The following is a 22,795-nucleotide window of genomic DNA, read 5'->3' as shown; positions in this document are numbered from 1 at the left end:
AGAACCATAACAGGATGTCTTCTTCCAAGCTAGTCACCTACTCTCATGAAATCTGTAATGACTAAATTAATTTAAATTGGTCCACTGATTTTAAAAGTTATGGCAGGGATGTCAGAAAATCATGGCTATACAAGGACAGGCAAGACACATAGTATGACTGCATTGAACTTGGTGTCCTAAATCCAGAAGCCTAAGAAAAGGATTATACATATTATATACATTATTTTCCCGCCAATTCAAATTAACATATTTTGCCATGCCACATCTGCATTATTGGTATTCTACCAACAATAGAAGAGTTAGGGAGATAGCTCATTAGACCATAGAGAATTCCTATGATGCCTCATATTATGCTGCTATTCACATATGCCTCATTCATAGGCATAAAATCACTTTGCATCCTCCCAATCCTGCACATTCACATAGTCAGAGCTGTCCCCGGACTAACACGTAGACCTTGCTAGAGCCGTCTTTCCTGCAAGAGTGGCCACCCATGCTGACACAAAACAGGGCACCAGATTGTGTTCATTGCTTTAATGTTTTCAAGTAGCAAGAAAAAGCACAACCAGAGATCTTGCAAGATCTGACCAGACACAATCAGAACAGTCAATACAGAGTATGAAATCTGGTGCTTGGGACTAACATGATAGCAATGCATATAGGACCACCAAAACCAAGGCAATAAAACAGGCATTTTAGATAAATAAATGATGATTATTCACCTGAGTCACACATGGACAAATTGTATTGATCAAACTAAAGACAGTGTTAAGCTATTTTAAGGCAGGACACAGGCCTTCTCTAATCTACATGAATTCCTGAAACAATGTCACATGAGTGTTTCTTAATAAATATCATTTGCAAATTGAGCTCTTGAGACTAGATCACAATTTTAATTTATCAACTCCTAAAAGTGTGAGGTACTACAGTAAATGCATTCTATAAATTCCATAAAATCAAAGCTGCACTTAGACAAGATAATTTCAGTTGATGGAGGACAGCGAGAACTGGCTTTTCAGGACCAAAGGTGAGGAAGAGGAGCAGTTTCCACAAGGATCCATTGTTTGTTATCACTAATATTACATCCAAAATTAAAACAAACCTCTACGTTAATGACAGGTTTGATCACTCCCTGTTTGATGCCTATGTATGCAGTACCAAAAATGTTATATACTATGTATTAAGAGCTATGGAAAGCCCTCACTTCAAAAGACAGCAGTTAAGATATGCCGTTGTGATTAGCTAGAACACATTGACAACTTCACCTCTATTAGAAACTGGACTGTATCTGTCAACAATAACCACCCCAAAATAAATGAGTATTGATATCCAACACTTTTATACTTTATAGCTTAATTAACAGAAATTTTAGTAATTTATCAATAGAGTAATAATCATCATTTAAAAGTAACCTTTAAAAGAAAATCTCACAAACAAAAGACCATAGCACAAATGCATATTCCAGCTACTCATGTAAGGCACTTTTTTGTGCTGAGAAGATAATCTTTTAAAAGGTAAAAGCAACATGAATACTACCTAAGTTTTACAACATGACACTGGACTCTCCTGTTTACTCATTTTTGCTTTTTCCACCTCTGTTTTGCAAACAAGTAATCTGATACACAGAGATACATATACCATTGTCAAGCATCTACTAAAATGAAGACTTTTCATTTAGGCTATATAATATCTCCATCCAAGAACAGACCAAGTAGCACAATTAAAATGCTGAATGATATCTAACCCCAAAAATATGTGATAATAATACAAATACGCTTCTGTTCTTCCAGTCACAAAAGTCTAAAATGGTAATCTAATTACAATGCATGGCTGACTGATTTTCTTAAACCAAAAAATTCTCCAGAGAAGTCTCCTAAGCAGGAAGACAGTTCAGTAACAAAATGTTAAATTGTGTTAGACCAACCAGCAATTTGGAAGCCTCTAGCTACTGTTCAGTTTTCAAACCTGCTTTCAATGAAATGTATGATAATCTCAAAGTCAATTTGGCTGTATCTGATTACAGCAGAGAACTACATGCATATGATAAGAAAAAAAGTTTACTTAAATTGATATATGTAATTTTTTACAGTGATTAAATAATCTTTTCCAGGATATGTTGAGTTTTCAGCCATGTTTCATATGAAAACAGAAGTCTCATCTTTAACATTTCTTTCATAACATATTCTTCTGGCTTCTCTTTAACACTTGCGATAAATTCCATTTCTAAAGAATGACTGGCTTTTATTACATGACAATGGTCTTTCTACAGATCTACTCGAAAATATTCATAAAATGTAAAACAGATTAACAAGTTATTACAAACACAGATTATTTGAAGTCAGGAAGCATGCCTTACAGTGACATCCCAACCAGACATTTTGTACACTTCACCCCCGATCACTTTCTTAACACCACAGAGCGAATTAGAAGAGTGGTAACTACCACTGCAGAAAGGGAGCAATGTATCATTAAGCCACTTAACAGGAAGCAAACAAATGTGGAAAAGGCTGAATCACAACAGTGCCACCTACAGTAAAGAACATCACAGGGAAAAAATAAATTTGCATTCAGTCAGAAAATGAACAAAATCAGAACTCAATAAAAAAATCTGTTTTCATCAAAAACATGAAATTTAATAATATTATGTACATCACTACAAGTTTTATACACTTCAGTCACTGCCTAAGATGAAAGCATCTTCTTAAATCTGAATAAATATGCCATCAGTTTTCCTATTTAGAAGCCTTCACTAAGTAAAAAGTAACATGTTTCTCAAGCTCTAATTCTTCATTTGGCTTTTTTGTAAAATATAAAAAGAGCATGATAAGAGCCATGTGACAACAGGCAAGGAACAGCTGAAAACTTACCTTGCATTCTACTACACTCTGATCCGATTCACATGTAACATAGATTTCATCAACTGCCCGCCTGAGATTGTCAAAAAGAAATGCCCAGTATCGAGCTCGCAGATCAACTTTTCGAGGCTGCCTTGTTTTTGTTGGGCTTTTGTCAAAGTTTTTATCTCCAGCTGCTGCTGCTGTTAATTTACAGTCTATGGTAGTGCTCTGAAAAAAAACGAGATAAAATGGAAAACAACAAACATAAGTGCTGTAAGGGGTTGGGTTTCTGTGCAACACACATTTTTCAACTTATTCAAACATTTGTAAACAAGAAATTTTTCACTGAAGACGACTACATCATCCTACCAACTTGAGCTTTTTAAAACACACTTTCTTATCTTACATATAAGCAGCAGTTACCCAGCATTCATGCTGCACAACAGTACAAAGATATTCTGCTCCTTAGCACACTGGAAAGTTGCATTTTCTAATCATATATCCTATATTACGTGTCAGGATAACTATGTGTATCCAGAGATGAAAATAACATTTTACTAATAATCATACCAGGAATATTCCATCACAGTTAAATTCTATTACCAGGACATTACATATGACTTTATCGGTTTTAAACCCTCATTCTAATATATGAGCATTAATGTCAGTGAAATGCTGATGTGGCTAGCCCTTTGATAGATAGGTTATGGCTACACTGCAGAGGAGATGCCAGCAAGCACCGAATTAGTTACAAAAGGAAGCTTTCACACTTTAGAAGACTACTTGCACTAAGACTTCCACTCACCATATTGTTAACATTGCAAGCTCAATTCAAGCCAACGTAAGTGCTATGCCAAGGAATCAAGTTGCTCCTACTTACACCGTCTGCAAATGTCCTCATGCTGTTTCAAGCTGTAATTTAACAGCTTTAACTACAACAAATCTGTTTTTATTTTTAGTGTTAATATGCAGACTAACTGATCTAGTACTGCTTTGCTGCACAGATGCAGAGGACTGCCAATATGGTTGATGTCATGGGAGCAGAGGGAGAACACCCAACTGCCTTCACAAATGCTGGCACAGACAGGAACCCCTATGCACCTACTTGGAAGTACTGTTATGCCACCTTAGTGTTATGTATCTGCTGACCTTGTGTGTTCAGCTCAGCCACTCATATGGGGATAGGCCTCCTTGACAAAGATAGACTGTCACTCATCCACACAGGATATTCCAAAGGATTCTGAAGAATGCCTATTTGGCTGAAAATACCAAATCAGCACTTGGCCCCATGACACTGTCCTCACTAAACTTAAAATTCTCTCCCATAATTAAAAACAGAAAAATCCTGCTACCTTGCCAGACTGCTATAAGCTTCTGCATTCCATAGCAGCCCGGTGGATAAGCACCTCCAGTAAACCCAAAGTGATACCCAGCTGTGTACCATTTTGCATTCACTTTAGCAGCACCTTGAATGCACTGGTCCACTGTGGCACAGATCTCCAGAAAATCAGTTCTTACGTGAGTCCACTTGTAGGGATTACTGCAAAATTCCATTCTAAAAACTCTACTTCTGGTGATTGAATAAAAACAATCAAAATAAACATTGCCCAAGTCAGTACATGTATTTATAATTAGAATATCTAATCACGAACCAGAAATACTGTAAACAGCAAAACAACTGACTGGTATTCAAGCCTTTGTGTCCCCTGTGTAAAAAGCTGGGAAAAATTATTTCCTTGTGCCAAAAGATGAGTTTGATGGCAGGTAAGTTTACACTTGGAGACAGAGAACTCCTACAGAAAAGTCATTTTAGACCACAGGCAGCATAAGGTAATCAGGACTGTAGCATAGTTTTGGATGGACTTACGAAAGTACTTTTAAGGAAGAGCTATAATAATATTTTTATGATGTAATATGTAGAATAGAGACACAAAGATTGTACAAAGTCTAAAGAACATTTTCCTTGTTCTCCTTAACAGGATCTTTGTTTTCTGTGGATTCCTCTTGAATTCCAACAAATAGTATCTAAGCTACAAAAGTTCCCTGCACGTGTAGGATGCATGTAAATGAACTCGTATTTCTCATGCTCAAATTACAGAATGGGAAAGTAGGCAATAACCAAATGATTTTTCAATCCCTGTAGTTAAGAATATAAATGCCTTTCTTCTCAACATTTTAGAGGCCTTATTTGATAACTTTACACCATAAAAACAGCTTCCCATTACAAGAGAACTGAACCCTGACATGAAGGTAGAATCTACAGAACTCTTTAATAAATTCCAGAGCCCTGTTTCCCCAGTAGCCTGCCTCTCTGAGTTCCAGTCTGCTTATGCCCCCCAGTGCTCTGACAGGCAGTACCACACAGCATTAAACACAGCAATTTAAGCTTTGTAATTAGGGAGGTAGACACAGTGCTGTCAAAATGGTTATTCTCTCACCTGTATTGGTGCTCAGATTCTAATTTTTCTGTAAGGCAGGGAAGAATGGGAACCTGATTTACTATAATCATACTAGTATCTCTGCTACCCTTACATATATCTCAAAATGCTCTGTGTACTCCAGATGAACCCCAGCTAATGTATGCATCAGAGGCATGTTGAAAAACCATGCATGTCACAAACAACAAATGAACAGGAATTTCAGAAGGGTTTCATATGTGGGAGTATTTCATATTTCTCCTTCTATGACATCAGTCATCTCTTAAATAACCGCCTGGAGCAAAGATGCTCCTTACCGGATGCCTTGCACATAAATCATTAAAGCAAAGCTTATACTAATTTACAGCTCCTTTAAAATACAGTTTATAATGACACAACTTTGACTACAGAATCTTATCACAGAATGGTCTGGGTTGGAAGGGACCTTAAAGATCATCTAGTTCCATGGCCCTGCCATGGGCAGGGACATCTTCCTCTAGCCCAGGTTGCCCAAAGCCCCGTCCAACCTGGCCTTGAACGCTGCCAGGGAGGGGGCAGCCACAGCTCCTCTGGACAACCTGTGCCAGGGCCTCATCACCCCCACAGTAAAGAATTTCTTCTTTATATCTAATCTAAATCTGCCCTCTTTCAGTTTTAAACTGTTACCCCTTGTACCGTCCCTAACCCCCTGATCAAGAGTCCCTCCCCACCTTTAAGTACTGGAAGGCCGCTCTAAGGTTTGCCCAGAGCCTTCTCTTCTCCAGCTGAACACCCCCAACTCTCTCAGCCTGTTCCCATAAGGGAGGTGCTCCATCCCCTGATCATCTTTGTGGCCTCCTCTGGACCCACTCAAACAGGTCCATGTTCTTATTTGGTGCCCCCAGCTGCAGGGGGGTCTCACAAAAGCAGAGGAAGAGAATCCCCTCCCTGTACCTGCTGCCCACACTGCTCTGGGTGCAGCCCAGGGTACCGTTGGCTTTCTGGGCTGCCAGCACACATTGCTGGCTCACAGTCAGTTTTCCATCCACTAATCTCCCAAGTCCTTCTCCCTGGGGCTGCTCTCAATCCACTCATGGCCCAGCCTGGATTTGTGCTTGGGATTGCCCCGACCCATGGGCAGGACCTTGCCCTTGGCCTTGATGAACTCCATGAGGTTTGCACGTCCCACCTCTCCAGCTTGTCCAGGTCCCTCTGGATGGATCCCTTCCCTCCAGCGTGTCACCCCACCACACAGCTCGGTGTTGGTGTTGTCGCTGAACTTGCTGAGGGTGCACTCAACCCCACTGTCCATGTCACCAGAAAGATGTTAAACAGCGCTGATCCCAACGCTGACCCCTGAGGATGCCACTCGTCACTGCTCTCCACTTGGACATCAAGCCACTGACCACAACTCTTTGAGTGTGACCATCCAGCCAGTTCCTTACCCACCAAGTAGTCCATCCATCAAATCCATGCCTCTCCAATTCAGAGACAAGAATGTCGTGTGGGACAGTGTCAAACACTTTGCACAAGTCCTGGTAGATGACATCAGTTGCTCTTCCCTTGTCCACCAACACTGTAACCCTGTCGTAGAGGGCCACCAAATTTGTCAGGCACAATTTGCCCCTAGTGAAGCCATGCTGGCTGTCACCAGTCAACTCCTTGTTTTCCATGTGCTCTAGCACCGTTTCCAGGAGGATCTGCTTTGTGATCTTGCCGAGCACAGAGGTGAGGCTGCCCAGTCTGTAGTACTACAGGGTCTTCTTTACTTCATTTTTCAAAGCTGTATTAAAATAACAGTGCTAAGTTTTGCTGCCTGAATTTATAAAATGTGACCTTAGTAAAGGGATTAGGTTTCTACTCGTTCAGTTAATATAGTTGATATAAAGCATCAGTTATTTTGGAGTGGGAACAGTGCATAATTCCCACTATTTGAAAGATATATTTTCAAATGTATCTCTAAGTGTCATAGAAAATGTTTTGATATTTAGCAATAAATGTTATCTGTCTACTATATTTGGCAACCATTTATCATCGCACTTACATGTCAGCCATATTTTAATCAGGAAAATGGCATGTTGAACTGTGTTAACTACTGTAAGTTGTAGCACTTACATTACCCTTGTAAGGAGATTTCCAGTGTCCAGGTAAAACCTAAGCAACATTTACAGTTACTCATATTCCAATAGAACACATTTGAAAGGATGTAAACCCCTAAACTACCAAATTTCTTGTAAACACAATCACACAAGCAGGGAAGCATTAAGTTGGTGGTTAGTTCATAGAAATAATATCTTAAGTTCCTGATACAAGTTCGTTCTAACACTGTATATCTGAACTTGTCACAGCCTAGTACCTGCCACTCAAGGAAACAGAAGTCAGTTTTCAGAGAAGAATGCAAATCATTCCCATGTTTGGTACTTCACTCCCGAAAACTCCATGCAAAAAGATCAAACTCTGCAAGTTGCTTTCAAACTTAATCAAGTTTGACTGGCAACAACTTTACTGAAATGAAAGCCACTACTCGCTTAAATTTAAGAGTTGCAACAAAGGCTACTTTTAATATAATGATACTACTACTGTTTTATATAGACTGCTATATTCTGTACATATGTTTAACACAAGCAGGATTTCTGAGTTAATCTGTATATTGTTCAGCAGAATCTTTACCTGTAAGCATCTTAAGTAAATTTTCTAATGAATCAAACTAAACTTACACTGTGAAAAGCAAGAAATGCTGGATTACGTACAGACTTTTCAAGACTGTCATTTCTGTGCTGATGTACAGCTATAGTTTTATTATTCACCCTTCCTGGAATTAAGTTTTAAATAAACAATATTTATTAGAAGTATGTACTTCTCACCAGATCAAATACGCAGGTTGACAGTGATGCAATAGTGAAACTCAGTTTCCAGAGACTATCACCTCTCGATCTCTCTGGTGTTCTGAGGGAATACAGGCAACAGGACAAAATACTCCTAACAGTGTAGTCTGAAGAATGCTAATGCAATGATCCCACATCGTCACCAAGAAGGAGCTATACTCAGTCACATAAACTCCACTTCCTTGTGCCTAGTGCTTCCAACTAAGCCTTAGCAAATTTTTCACTCTGGTTAGTAGCTGAGGCACAACCCTCTTCCCACTGGCAAGACACAAGGACACAGAATTAAGTTTTTCTGAGCAGAGCTCTAAAGCTCAAACCCTGCAAATTTCTACAGATCATTCTCAGCTGGGCAGAAGTATTACTTACTTTTGAATCTTCTAAGGGATCTCAGAGCCCTTAGCCTTTGACAATACACTTATCCAAAATTTAATCTATGTTCAACAACTTTGCAGACCACCACACATTACACAGAAAAAGAAGAAACAATCATAGTGTTTACAAACACACCAAAAAATAGCTTGCATTGGTTTCCCACCACCACCCTCAAATAATATGCATGTTTACCCAAGGTGTAATAATGGCTTATACAGACACGATCTAGCTGGCCTACACTGAAGCTTGTCCTCACTAGAACAACAAAAGCCACCCAAGAACAGCAAAGATTCAGAGGGGCTAGTTCATATTATCTCACTTGTAGCAACAATTCAAACCTTCAGCTGCAGAAAATGCAAAGCTTTCATGCCTTTGAAGTTAAGAAACGGGAATATTCCTTCTTACAGCTCAAGTAACTCAGTGTGGATGCTGAAAGTGACATTGAAACTGAACTTTTTTTTTTTTTTTTTTTTTTCCCCAAAAAATAGTTTCCGTAACTTGCCTTGGAGTTCCGGAAAGCACAAAGTGTGTATTTATTCTCAGGATGCCAAAATTTATTGAATGTAGATTTGCCAGCACCCTACTGAGAGGAAGATGAGGTTGATAAGATTGTATGAAAGAGTTCTTGTAAATTTATTTTCTTGAGATTAGTGGTTCATTTATATGTAAAAGAAAATTAAAACTGAAGACTCAACAAAAGTAACAAAAAACCCCACCAATTTACATCAGTATCCAGTGTCTGAAATGTGGTAGAAGTAAAGCCACTGAATGCTAAATTGAGATGTCAAGATGCACAGACACACAGAAATCCATTTCAATTAATTGTACCCACTAGGAGTGCACTGTTTCTACAATATAGTTATAGTATAGCAATCCCACACAGAGCAATCAAGTATTCTGAAAATTCAATATTTACATAATCCCAAATGACTGAAACAGACAGAACCCAAACTATGTAGCACACTACTCTTACATCCAAAAGGTTCTGAGAGTAAACCCTTATAAGGAGCCCCAATCAGATCAATAAAATTCCACCTTCACAGAACAAGTAAACCAGGATACACAGTGTTTGTAACATACCGGTACATTAAAAGAGAACACAGGGTTAATAGTTGCTAAACTAAATTGAGAAAATAACATGCCTACGCTTCAAAGATGCAAATATATCTCTATGGAAGCAGAACTTTTTTTTTCCCCAAAAATAACATCTTCCATATGCCATATTATCAAAATCTGACAGACTGTCTCAAAATACTAAATGGCTAAAGCCATACTAATGACTAAATCCATTAATCAGAAAAAAAGCAACTGTTAAAAATATTAAGCAGGAAGATTAAGGCATTACTTTATTAATGTAATAAAGATTGTCAGTCACATAGAAAAACATGAATAAAAATAAGAGCAGTTTCTTCATGACACGTCTCATTCAGACTTGCTTTCAGTCATAACTCTTGGAAATTTTACTCACCTGGACTTTTTTTTTTTTTCCAAAATAGGACATATTGACTTTAGCCATTAACACACAAGGTCAAGAAATAAATTACTTCCTTAAATTAGAAATTGGGCAGAAAAGTAGCCTTTGTATAAGCAGCATGCTTATACAAAAATATCCTGTATCATTTTCTTGAACAACACTTCCCTTAAAATAATTTTAATGCCAAAAAGTCAATGCATCCAGAGGTTTGGAAGTGCCAAAAGTAAAGGCTAAGGAAGATAACCTAAATTCTGCCATTTTTCAACTTCTGAATACTTGACTTTGAAATTTATATGCTTTAAAATTACAATGTATGCACAATTTTATATATGTATTATTCAGCCAATAAAATATCAGTGATACCAATTTTTAGGTCGTAAATTTTATGTCATAAAAAATGAGCAGATACCTGTTTTGCAGTCTTGTGAGTTCCTTGAGTCACCCTCTTTGTTTTTCCACCAGCTTGCCATTTTGATTTTCCTGTGGGAGAAGCAACTGTTTTCATCAACAATAACAACTTTAATTAGCTAGAGCATTCTAAAATGCACGTATCTCATCTTGCAACATACTGATATGAACACAATTTATGAGGTAAGAGGTTTGTAAAACTGTATATTCCAAATATATATTCCACAGTTCAGAATGTGAATAATGCCAGAAAATACACAGAAAATTTTAAAAAATACAAAGAAAGGCAAGAATTAAACAAAGATACCTACATTTAAATGCTCGGTGCTTCTGAAAATCATATCATTACAATCTACATGTCAAACATGACACTAGTTTTCTATATAGATTAAGAAGAAAGTCTGCTCTTGAATGACTGTTCAATCAGAGATTACAGAATTAAAATACAGAATATCTTTCATAGGAAAAACAAATGTAATATAGTTTTTCTGAAACTGTTCAAAAAACCCAACAGTAAATTTGTATATTTTGTGCCAAGAAAGATGAGGAAAAACAGAACTTAGTTGATTTAGTTTACCTATATTTAGGTAGTCAAAGGAAGAGACACAAACATTCACAGAGTATGAGGCAGTCGCCTCAAGATCTGAAATGGCTTCTAAAATGTACACTTCTCCCTCCACTGCTTATATGAAGTGACTTTAGCCACTATGCTTCCAAAATCAGTTTAAATTCCCACAGTCAAAAAGAATTATTTCAGGTCTCAGTGCTGTGCTGGTGGCAATTTCTTAACTGATAAAAAGTTATCTTTCCATAGATAAATTTGTGTTAGCCCAGACCTACCTGACATGTTTGTATTTAATCTTTGAGATTTACTCAGAGGTAATTTTAAAAATATACTTTTTAAAAAGTTTAATTCCTCCAGCTTAGTATCTAACATGCCTAACATGAAAAACACAGGCTCCCATTACTAAAACTCTAAGCAAGATAAGACAAAATACTAACTATAGCAAGAGTACTTTCTAGCACAGATCACATCTAAGTAAAAGTTTCAAGATTATTTAGTCAGCTGAAGTCAAGCAAATAAAGGCATTAGTTGAATATAGTTCCTTCCTAGACCATGGAGATCCTTCTCAAATTTCACAATTGTCCAGTTGAGTTTTTAACAGTTCTTAGGCCAAAGTCCCTAACACAGTCCAGCTGTTTCATGTTGCTCTGGTTATGTAAAGCAGCTGTAAACCTGCCATAATCAAGCAGTTGTACAGCTGGTTTGCATCACTGGCTTTTCAAGGGAACAAGGCCTTTAATTTTAAAACAAATTAAAAATTATTTGCTTGATAATTCATTTTTATAATGTTATATTAGCCAAAACAACAGGTACAAATTAATATATTGAACTCAATTTAGCAGCATTCAGGAAAAAAAAAGATTCAGCTACTGTATGTATAAAAACTTCCTACTCACTAAAAAGCTTAAACTGCAAATCAGTTCCATGCCAGAATTATAACTGAAATATTTCAATCACCAAAGTCTCCCTTCTGACATGATTTACATTCTGCAAAGACAATATTTTGAATGTATACAGAATTTGCATAGTGAAAAGTCTTACAAGCAAATATGCATATGTTAAAATTTAAAAGGGGCAGATGAACACAAAAGAAAAGCTGCAGTCTCTTTAGATTCTACAAAAACCAGAATACTAATCCATCATCTAAGAACTGGGAAATATCTGAACAAGTTTTCTGTAAAGACAAAACCAAGGTTTCAGGCACTTTCTATATAAGGCAGACATTAAAAGAAAACAAAACTTATGTAAATACCAGGTTTTACAAACTTAAATAGTGTGTGGCAAGGACTAATTTTTTCTTAAGGTGTACGGGCCAAAAAGTTTAGTACTTCAGCAGCAGCCATATTTCCAAGCTTCATTATTCTTTTTCTTCTAAAAAGTACCCCTAGTTATTGGAAGACATCTTCCTTTCTGCTTTTGTCCTTTTATATTCACAAGTGGTGACAACGCAAGAGCACTGCCCAATGGGGATGTGTACGTTCAGTGACTACCAGTATGTAACAACACAATACTAGCACTGCTATGAGATACATGGGAACTCAATGACATATGAAGGGCAACACCTGCTAGGAATTTACTGAATTTTAAGGAAAGAACAATAGTGACCAAAAGATGATCATCTCATTAGCTATTAAGTTGCCAATGTGAAATATATAAAGTTGCAAAGTTTTGCAGCATTCAGGGTGCTACAGTCATATTTTACACTTGAAGTCCATTTCCTCTCTGTCTGGTAATGAAATAACGAAGCACGCAGGGTGTATGATTTGTGAAGACTTCCTGTCACTAAAAGCTGAGGTGCTAATATCTCAATTTAAAAAAAAAAAATCCATTGATAAACTATTTTCAAAAGCTACCTTTTATACTAACAATCATCCCTCTCATCTCTCTCTTTTGGATAGCTTTACTGGTATGAGATATGTGGAAATCGCCTTTAAATTTAGTAATTAATAGCAGCCCTCATTTCTGTTCTCACTATGGCAGAGATCAGCTGCATATGACACTGTTCATCATCAGACCTTCAGCAGGAATGATAACAATTTTCAATTATATTTCTTTTCATCTCCTTAAATGAATCTGAGGATACGGTTGGGCAAGTATTTTTCTCCAGTTCTTACATACAAGGTGAGAAATCTGCTCTGTCACTTCTCTTCTTTCATGTTATCTATAAAACCTGTAAGACAGTCAATAGTGCCATTGCTACATATAACCAGTCTGTGCTCCAGAATCCATCTTACTAGCTCAGCTGCTGTAGTTGTCCATCTGAAGAAACATTTTCACAAAAATGACGCTTGGATCCCTGGCTGCATGAACCTCATCTGAAGTAAGGCAGAGGTATCTGCCTGGAAGAAGCAACCACACGAGACTGATTATTTTTGACCCCTTAACTGAGGAAGCATATTGAAGTTTCTAATACTATTATAAAAAATATCTTTTTTAAAGTTTGTAGCGCAGTAGGAGATCAGATTTTTCTAACTGTACAATGCTAGGGATCTGGCTGCAAGCACGGATATAACCAAATTTCTCTGTGTTTTTCCACCTCCAGATTGAATTACAGCAATGTTTTTTGCACAAAATTACTTTTACAAATCACTGTCACTGTCTCATCCAGAATATAAGGGCGCTGTATTCTACCTACCAGCACTAGACCGGATTCTCATTCATCTCAGTGAAATTCAAGGTTTGAAACTTATGAGCCTTAAAGAATACCATTCCCTTCACGTTATATTCATCCAGTTACGATCAGATTCAATGTTGCTGGAGCTTATGCACAATGTTTCCAGTCATGACTCTTACAGCTTCCTTACTTGGCCAAAGAGAGGAAAATTTCATGACTTTCATCACATACTGCAAAACCTATTTACTCCTTTAGGCTCTTGCTAAAGCAGTAGATTAACCTGCAGGCTCCCCAAAGTGTGCCAGGTACCTTTCCACCACTAAAATATGTTTCCTTACCCCGAAATGCTTAACCTGCAAATGAATTCTATATGGCAAGAGCCAGAATTACTTTAAACAAATAGGAAATAATAAGGGAACAGTTACAAACACAAGATTTTCCAATATTTTGACACATCTGGAACTTTGAGTTCCAGTTTGAGAAGGTAGCTTACCTTCTACTAATATTTAAATGTCAAACCTCTCAGACATTTTAACTGTTGCTAATATCTTAGCTTAGATTTTGTAATAAAATTTGTGCGTAGCGCTTATCTGAATGCAGTGCCTCAAATTTCATGTTAGGCATATAAAACAATTACAAAGGAAAAAAAAATAAATCCTCTATTAGAATGATCACAGCTTTCCAAGCTGGGCAACATCTAAGTGACTGCAATAGTCAATTGGTGGCCATAGGTTTGGAATGCAGATTTAATTCTGGAGACTGTATCAGACTAGTAAATTTTTCACAGCTATAAGACTCTCCTCCTAGGACACAAAGTCAATTGATCTGTTAATTAGCCTATCCAACAGAATCTGCTGCATATTCATTAATTCTGTGAAGGAGTATTTTAATTTCAATAATTGAAATGTGTTGAGTCACTCTCTTCTAGACCATTGCCACTATGTTTTGGATTTTCTCTGTCACTGATCTGTATTCATAACTAGAATTTCAGATCTGACAACAAGGGCATGTGCTGCTCCAAAATATGTAATAGAAGTGCCACCTGCCATTCCAGAAATATCTCTCTTTTTTTAAGGAAATATGTCTTATTGACAGGAACTATATATTTCCATTAAGAAATTAGAAGGTTTTGATTGCACTTTTTTTTCATTATTGCTCTCTTACCCACATCCTCCATATAAAATACTCAAGTCTTCCAGAGGGAAAGTTAAATGGCAAGGACACAAACATGTAATTTTTAAAGGAAACAGAAAATCAAAGGATACAAACTGAAAAAAACAAATCCAGCATTTTAATTTATCAACCCTCTATAACACTACCACTAGTAATAGCAAATGCCCATACCCTCACTGTTTCTGCAGTAAAAAAAAAAGTCATAATGATTAACATAATGAATAACATAATAGAAAATGTTAAATCACACACTGTTACTGCCAGAGCAATACCTCTGAACATTACGAGCAGAAGAAACTGCCCAAAGACAAAATTCTGCTTTGTACAGAAGAGTTGCAGGACTAGCTCAGGCAACCTGGACCTGGACCTTTGGCCTGATTTACACAACCCCTGAACGAGGAAGAACTGTCCTTATACATAATATTGCTGTATCATTCCTCAGGGACAAAATACATATTGAAAGATCAGCATAAAATGAATCAGAGCTCACTGACACCAACATATATACCCTCTGTGCCAAGACAAGGGTCAAGAGATACAGGATCTGGCTCTGCCAGACTTTCATTAGCCACAAGTTCCTTTCCACAGGGAAATTTTCCATCAGGCAATTATAGTCAGATCCTTTGTATTGTGCAAAAAGGTCAGCCTATGATTTAATGAAGACATTTTAAGAAGTAAGCACCAGTGACAACAAGTTTAAAAATTACAGTGCTGCTAATACAACCAAAAGAAGAAAATTAATATAGCTACTCAGATTTTAATTATTATACATAAAAACTATTTAATGAAGGCTAAAAAATCACTTTTACATTCATTCTTAATGTTTTGGCAGAAAATGTTAAAAGCAAACATTCATCTACAATTCACACACACTCATTTTTAGGGAAAAGTCTTACTTGAGAGTTTCTTACAAGCAAGGTAGTATTAAAAAATAACAGACTCTTTAAACAGAAGTTGAAACAACTCACAAGTAGCTCAAATATACTTTTAGAAATATACTCCCTGTTCCTTCCACATATACTCATTCATATTACTATTTCCCCAAAAATGTAATTCAGATTCTATAAATAATTTGGGCCCCAATTCTATTCTGCTTACATTACATAAATGACCAGTCCAACAACATTAGTGAATCTACTACCATACCCTAGAACATGCAGGCAAATGTAAGACCAGCAAATAGATAAATGCATCTTCTGAAGACAGATGTAAATGAAGCTACCACAAAAACACAGAGCTGGCCCACTTAAAAATCCACATATTTGTGATAATAAACTGAGTAGCTGTTGTATATGCTCCAAAGCACATTCTACTTGGGTCAGATTATGCTCAAGTCTTAAATCATTTCCATTTCCTCTTCCTACATGTATGTAGCTAACCATGATTCACAGTACACGTTTTTCTGCTGACCAGTTAGTGCTTACTAAAAATACCATTATATGCCATTATACAAAGTGTAACAGGATAGATGGGACAACACTAGAGAGAAAGGGGTCAGAAACTGAAACCAAAGCTTGAAATGTGGACATCTGTTATTAGGTTTAGGATGTTTAGCTGACAAACACAAGTTAACTGTCATTCTGCTTGTCACTTGCATAAAGCAAGTCAAAGACAGTTTAAATGCCATGTCAGTTTGCTTCAGACACAGGGTTAATTATCTTGTAACTTAGACATAACTTTTCATATAAATATCTTTCTCACTGGCAGAATACAAGAACAGCTGAGGTTGGAAGGAACCTCTAGAGACCATCTAGTCCAACCTCCCTGCTTAAAGCAGGATCAGCTACATTAGGCTGCCCAGGACCATGCCCCATCAGGTTTTGAGCATCTCCAAGGACAAAGACTGCCCACAGTTTCCCTAGGCAACTTGTTCCAGTGTTCAAGCAATTTCACAGAAAAAAAAAATAAAATTACTTTTAGACAGTCCTGCCTAAGTCTCAAAAGCAGCAGCACCTGCACAGGGACATCTGAGCTAGAAAAATACTTGGAAGTCCTCAAAAACAGGATTCTGACATCTGGAACAGCTTGAACAGTATAAAAAATAGCCAATTCCTGGCTCCTTAAGTAATCATACCACAAGAGAATATTACAACAGTAACAAAACTGTTCAGAGGACTCACATTATGGAAAACTGTTCCCCCATATCCCCTTCCTTAAGGATTCTTCACAGATGTTTACCAAAGACTGAAATGATACCAAAAGAAACTTCCAAACTTATTTGTTTTAGAGCATAGAGAGCAATCTGTTGGATTGTTCTAAGCCATCCCTACAATTCTGAATCCCCAAGTTACAACAGATCAGTTTAAGACAATATTATCATATTACACAACTATCTTCATAATATCAGCACAGCGAACAGTCTTAGATGTTGCTTACAGACAAAATGAAAACAGTTTCTAATCTGTCACTGTGAAGTTTTTATAGAGTGATCTGTCAACTAGAGGGTTAATTTTGGGAAAAAGCTTTAAAATTATACTATATACGCTCAGCATAACCATTTTTTTTTTTCAGATAAATCCTATGTAAGAAATATGTTTCCAGGCAAGCAACTCCAGTGGACAAAGGGATGGAAGTGGAAAAAGCTTGTGGAAGACTGTTGACTACGTACCATCATCATCTTTGTTTTCCAGTGGAACACTCCATGCAATCAGGTTCCTTGCTGTACGTCCCTCTTCTGCAACTATTTTCCTCACTTTGTCATGGCTATTAGAGCGTTGGAAAGAAGCCTGAAAACAATACAGGGATGAAAAAAAAAAAATTGTTTTGATATGTTCATTCAGTCTGTCAGTCTGGTTGATCCATCCAAAGTAGGGTGCGTGGGTAATGAGTTTTCCTCAAGTATCTGAAACAATTGTACATTCTCATTTTCACAACCATTTTTCTGCATGATAAGCAGACTGACTCATCAACATGAGAGTTATCACCCAGCCCTCAGTATGGGTATGTGTACACCACATATTTTTAACCTTTCTTTAATTGATTGTCAGTGCTGCTAGAACATCACAGTAGACTTTACAAATGCTTTAGTTACCTTGTGTTAAATTAGAACTAGTTATTCAAGATAAAAACTTCATGAGACCAAAATACATGTGTTAGCTGACTGAAGAGAGCCTGCAGAAAGGCAAGAGATTTATCAGAACCATCATCTGAAACATAAAAACCCACTTCTCTCTGACTGAGAAGACAAGAACCTAGAAAGCATTTCCTGGCACCTAAAGTTAGCTGTAATTACTAGAGAGCTGCAGCTGTTCAAAGACAGAACAAGAGACACTGAGGATGAACTCTGTTTACCTAATAAACATATTTCTTCACACTTGCAAAATACACCATCACAAGACATTTGAAGCCAAGTATATTAAGAAATATTTGTATCAACTGACAAATGCCAATTAAATAAAATCTTGCCTTTTCTACATTGTATCAAGTTACTCCTCAGAAAGTAATTTAAAACTAAGACAAACTGTATCCTGTAATGATAAATTTATATACCGTGATAGCTCAAAACTGCTGACCAAGTTATCATTAAACACCAACACCCTTAACCACAAAGAAGTTACATAAATCTATTATTATAGGTATGAACAGACTGATCTTCTATAGCACTTATCAAAAGATGCATATTTCTTCTTTTCATTCTTAACATCATATGACCCAAGCCTGCAACCACTTTGGTTGGTACATCTTTAGAAAGAAAATACTGTAAAAATGGACATAGCAGATAAGTGGCTGTAATTTATTAAGATGGTAGGAAACACAACACAAATGAGAAACTGCTTTTCCTTCGGTGCTTATATAATAGCATTTAACTTAGGTTTCTCTCAACCAGATGTCCACAACTGCCTGTTTCAAAGCCGCAGTGTGCCATCTAGTGCTCCACAGACCTACCTAGAGATATCACCATGTAATAAAACCAAAATAAAGAAAAAATAGCACCGCTATATAAGTGAACTTTTGAAAAATCTAATTAAATAAAGCAAAGTATGTATTTTGGCCCAAAGAAACCCAATCAAAGCACACAAAAAATGGGGTCTGTACTAAACTGGTTCTAGTCCATTCTTATTCTATGTAATTAATTGCCTATTCTCATTAGGAATTTTTAGTAAGAGTAATCATTTCTGATGAATCATTTGGTTTGGGTTTTTAATCTCTTGTTGCTTAACAATGCACTTTCCATCAATGATATAAGAGTTAAAGATCCATAAATGTTACATAACTGTTTTAAAATAATTTCAAACTAACATATAAACTTCCAATGTAAATATTCATGGTAGCTAACTTCAGAACAGTCAAACAATTGCAACTTAATCGCCTCTGAAATGTGTCTGTCTTAAACCAAAGGAATGTTCAGACCGCATTTTGCATTAATTTATTCTCAAGTCTTCAAAAAGATCCCAAACACTCACCTTAGCTGGAAGTAAAACTAATCTATGGCATACCCAACTGCCAGAAATTAAGTAAGCAAAGAAATAAATCTTTCCTCATTTACTGCATCTTTTCTTTCAAACTGTCCACCAGCAGCACAGTGTTCACTCAGCACAAACTACGTTATGTTTAACTATGGCTTTCCTATAGCATAAGACCACTCATTCTTGCCATACAGAGGGCTTGGAAACAATTTGAATTTTTTTTCCTGTTGTTTTTTTATGCTGTTATGCTTCATTTCATCCTTTATTGGTCTTCCTATCTTTCAGGCTTACCATCCCTCTTCCTTTCACCTTTTTTCTCAACTTTTCCAGATCTTGGATTTCAAGTTTTCTGAGAACTTAGGGTTTTCTCTTCCAGATTGTCTCCAACTGATTCACATCTTCCTTTGAAAGAAAATGTCCAAAAGCAGATACAAATACTTCAGTGGAGACTTTCTCAATGCTAGACACTTGTGGACAGGTTATTCACATCTTACAGATGATACTCCCATTTAATCATCTCAAAATGATGCATGGGGGTTTTTTGCAAAATGGCATTACCTTTTCATCACTTACGATACAATCATAACACATATGTCATGAGATATCACACATAAACTATCATCACAGAATAACAAAGCCTGGAAGGGACCCCTGTAGGTCTAGTCCAACCCCCCAGGTGAAAGCAGACCTAACTCTTCAGCAGAATTTCTCTTGTTGCACTTATGACCTTCTATAATCCCAAGGTTCCTTCCTGCACAACTGACACCAAGATAGTTGTTTTCCATCCTTATTTCTGGAGATCATTACTCCCATGTATGTCTAAAACTTTGCATTGGTCCCCACCAAAGTGACTTTTTATTTTTTTTTATGAGCCAGAAAGGCTTATAAGGAAAGAAGAAGTACCTCAACATGACATTTCCAAGCAAATTGTATCATGAAACTAGAGCCTGACTTAAAATTCTAGAGTTCATAACTTAGATGTCAGTCAAAAGAAAGCAACAAACCCCTAAAGAAGGCCTTAGCAGGACAGTCAGCAATAATGAAGTGTACAGACACAGAGAAGTGGGAAACTATTGTGACAAAGACCCTAGTGGGTATCAACGTAGTCTTTTCATTTGAGTAAACAAGAGCAAGCTTTCACACCCTTCTTCATACGAGTGAAGTGATACAGATAGTTAGGTTTTTGACCACTTCCTCAACCTGAATCCCTCCTGTTTGCTACTTAACTATGCAAAAAAGTTATGTTCTTCAAAGTGCTCTAGGTACTCCAAGCAAAAAGAGTGACAACAAATTTGTTTAGCCTTAAATAGCAGATTTTTGTTATTTAGTCTGTATTGCTTCTTTGCATGGCTATGAATATTAAAGAACCTTTAATGAGGATTCTTGTATTAATGGTGTTCATATATATATATATATATATATATAAATACATTGCTGTAAACAAATCCACCAGTTTCATCCATTGCATTCTCAAAGAAAATGACTGCAGCTCTAACCTCAGCTACTTCAAAGAACACTCTACTAGTGTAACCAAACATTATGGTCTTACACTATTGCACAGGTTGGATGAAAGCAATTTAAAATGGGAATCAGCTGAAATAAACATTTTAAAGTGCAAAAAACCTATACATTAATGCAACTAGAAATGATGCAAAACCAGAAGAAATACATTTCTTCTACAGCATTAGTAATTCATGAAGTTTCTCATCATGGTATTAATAAATTAAATTGATTTAGTTTCTAGAATCAATACTTTCAGAGGAGGTATAAATTAACAGATTTATCAGTGAATCCCAAAATCAAAAAGTTTTTCTTGTAGTAGGAAAAATCCTACCACACTGTTACAGTAGCTGAATGCCTTACCATCATGTTATAGCCTTCCTCCACATCAACAGGCTCACTTACTACATTTTTGGATGACCCCATTGAGTTTTCATACCTGTGCCAAAATAAATGTAATTAATTATTTTCACTTAAATCACTTCTAAAAGAGTTTTAGCTTCTTAGCAGCATTTACACCATGGACATCAGATAAATACAGTAAGGTTTTCAGAAGAAGACACTTTTATTAGTAAAGTGTTTGCATTGCTCCTTATTAAAAGTAGCTAAAGGCCCAAGAAGAAATCAAAGAGAATGCGCCTACAGAAAAAATGTAAATGTATATGTAGTAACATAGTAAAAAGTACAAAGAATATTAAAACTTTAAAACAAATAATTGCATGGACTGCTCTAGAATAATGAAAAGCAAACAGAATAATCTTTCCAGTGATAACCAGGCAAGTTGGTTATTTGTTCAAAAAGAAAAATGAATCAGAGACATACTAAGAAATCAGTATCAGATAATTAGTGGTGAAGCAAAATAAATCAGAAAACTTCTGTTCTCATTAAAAAAATAAAATAAAAAAAAAAGACAGTTCCTGTAGAAGCGCGCCTGCTCTAAGAAACTGAATACTTTCATCCAGTTTTGAACTACAGAACCATTGCCCCAAATGCAGAAGTGCACGGGACTCAATATTTATAGGTTCATAAAAATCTCCAGAACAGTGATAATTCTGAAATAAAATTAAACCCTTGGCTTTAAGGTTCAAATAAACTCTAGCCAGATACTGATTAGAGTGCACTCTCCTAAAACATTTCTTATTTTTCTGAAGAATCAGACACTAACCAGACATTAAAGACACTTCTAAATTATCAGAAATTAGGTAACAGAACAAGATTATCCTTTAATCAGATCCAAAATCGGATTTTGATGGTCTTTATCATTAATGATACTGCTTTAAGTGGGCTATTCATTTGTTCTTATATTACATTCTGTATCCCTCATAAATTGCTGATTTTTCTAAAAGTAAATAGCCCAAACCTATGTCAACAAACAGGCAGTTAAGATTTGTGCTTGTTTGTATGCTTTAAGAAAACCTACTGAGCTTATGAAAACTGAAACATTCCGCAGCTGCTTGTTGAAGGAAGCTGAGTTTTTGAAAACAAAGTAAGGCTGTACATCAGCATCACTTCAAACATCAAAACAGTCCCAGCATGAAGAGTCTTCACTGAGGGATCTTGGAAAACTCTGCTTTTTGCCCACCAAAACAACCTGATTATCATCAAGGTGTAATAAAAGCTCATTAAATTGACATATAAATTCCGGGGGTTCGGGGTAAGCTAAGGACCACGGTATTTTCCCAGTACTGCAGTGCATTTGGAAATAATTTAGAAATAATAATGTGTATTTAGAAAAATGTGTAGAGAACGGCAAGCCCTACCCCTGAGTGCACTGCAAGACCTACTGTACTGTCAGCTTTTGTAACCAATTTTCCTTCTAACAGCAAAGGAAGACCAGCAGTTTGAACTGTGAACACCGCTAATGGTTTTTAAAATTAAAATATTTATACAATCTATGGCAGTGTTTAAGAGTTTGCAGTGAGTTTGCTCAGTATGTTGCCTCTCCCTTCTGTACATACAACTTCCACAGCACCAGAAAGGTGCACCTCGGATTAAGCGCGAGGTTTACGAGCAGAGGAATCTCCCTCAGACTGAGCAATTCCAAGTTTCCTCACAGACTTCGTCCGCCACTGCGGGCTTGGGCGGGAACGGCGCGGGACAGACTCCGTGGGGAGGGACAAGCCCCTTCGCGGCGCGGCTGAGGCTGGGCTGCCGCGGGGCACAGC

At 36.8% G+C, this 22,795-nt stretch overlaps 1 protein-coding gene across 2 annotated transcripts in view; it reads right to left on the bottom strand.

Moving 5' to 3' along the window:
* The window catches only part of SCAPER (S-phase cyclin A associated protein in the ER), a 167,449-nt gene that overhangs the window by 141,204 nt on the left and 3,450 nt on the right, over window positions 1-22,795 (bottom strand). For both annotated transcript variants that reach the window (XM_026856249.1, XM_026856250.1), the window contains exons 2-5: window positions 20,994-21,069; window positions 17,333-17,450; window positions 10,374-10,444; window positions 2,868-3,065 (exon numbers count right to left, since the gene is read on the bottom strand). In XM_026856249.1, coding sequence (XP_026712050.1) covers window positions 2,868-3,065; window positions 10,374-10,444; window positions 17,333-17,450; window positions 20,994-21,056 — 450 coding nt within the window. In that variant the 5' untranslated portion in view covers window positions 21,057-21,069. The remainder of the gene's footprint in view (window positions 1-2,867; window positions 3,066-10,373; window positions 10,445-17,332; window positions 17,451-20,993; window positions 21,070-22,795) is intronic.

The sequence above is a fragment of the Athene cunicularia genome (genome assembly GCF_003259725.1).
Source record: "Athene cunicularia isolate RWA chromosome 10 unlocalized genomic scaffold, athCun1 chr10_part1, whole genome shotgun sequence".
Classification (NCBI taxonomy): Eukaryota; Metazoa; Chordata; class Aves; order Strigiformes; family Strigidae; genus Athene; species Athene cunicularia.
This window is presented reverse-complemented; position numbering and strand designations above follow the sequence as displayed.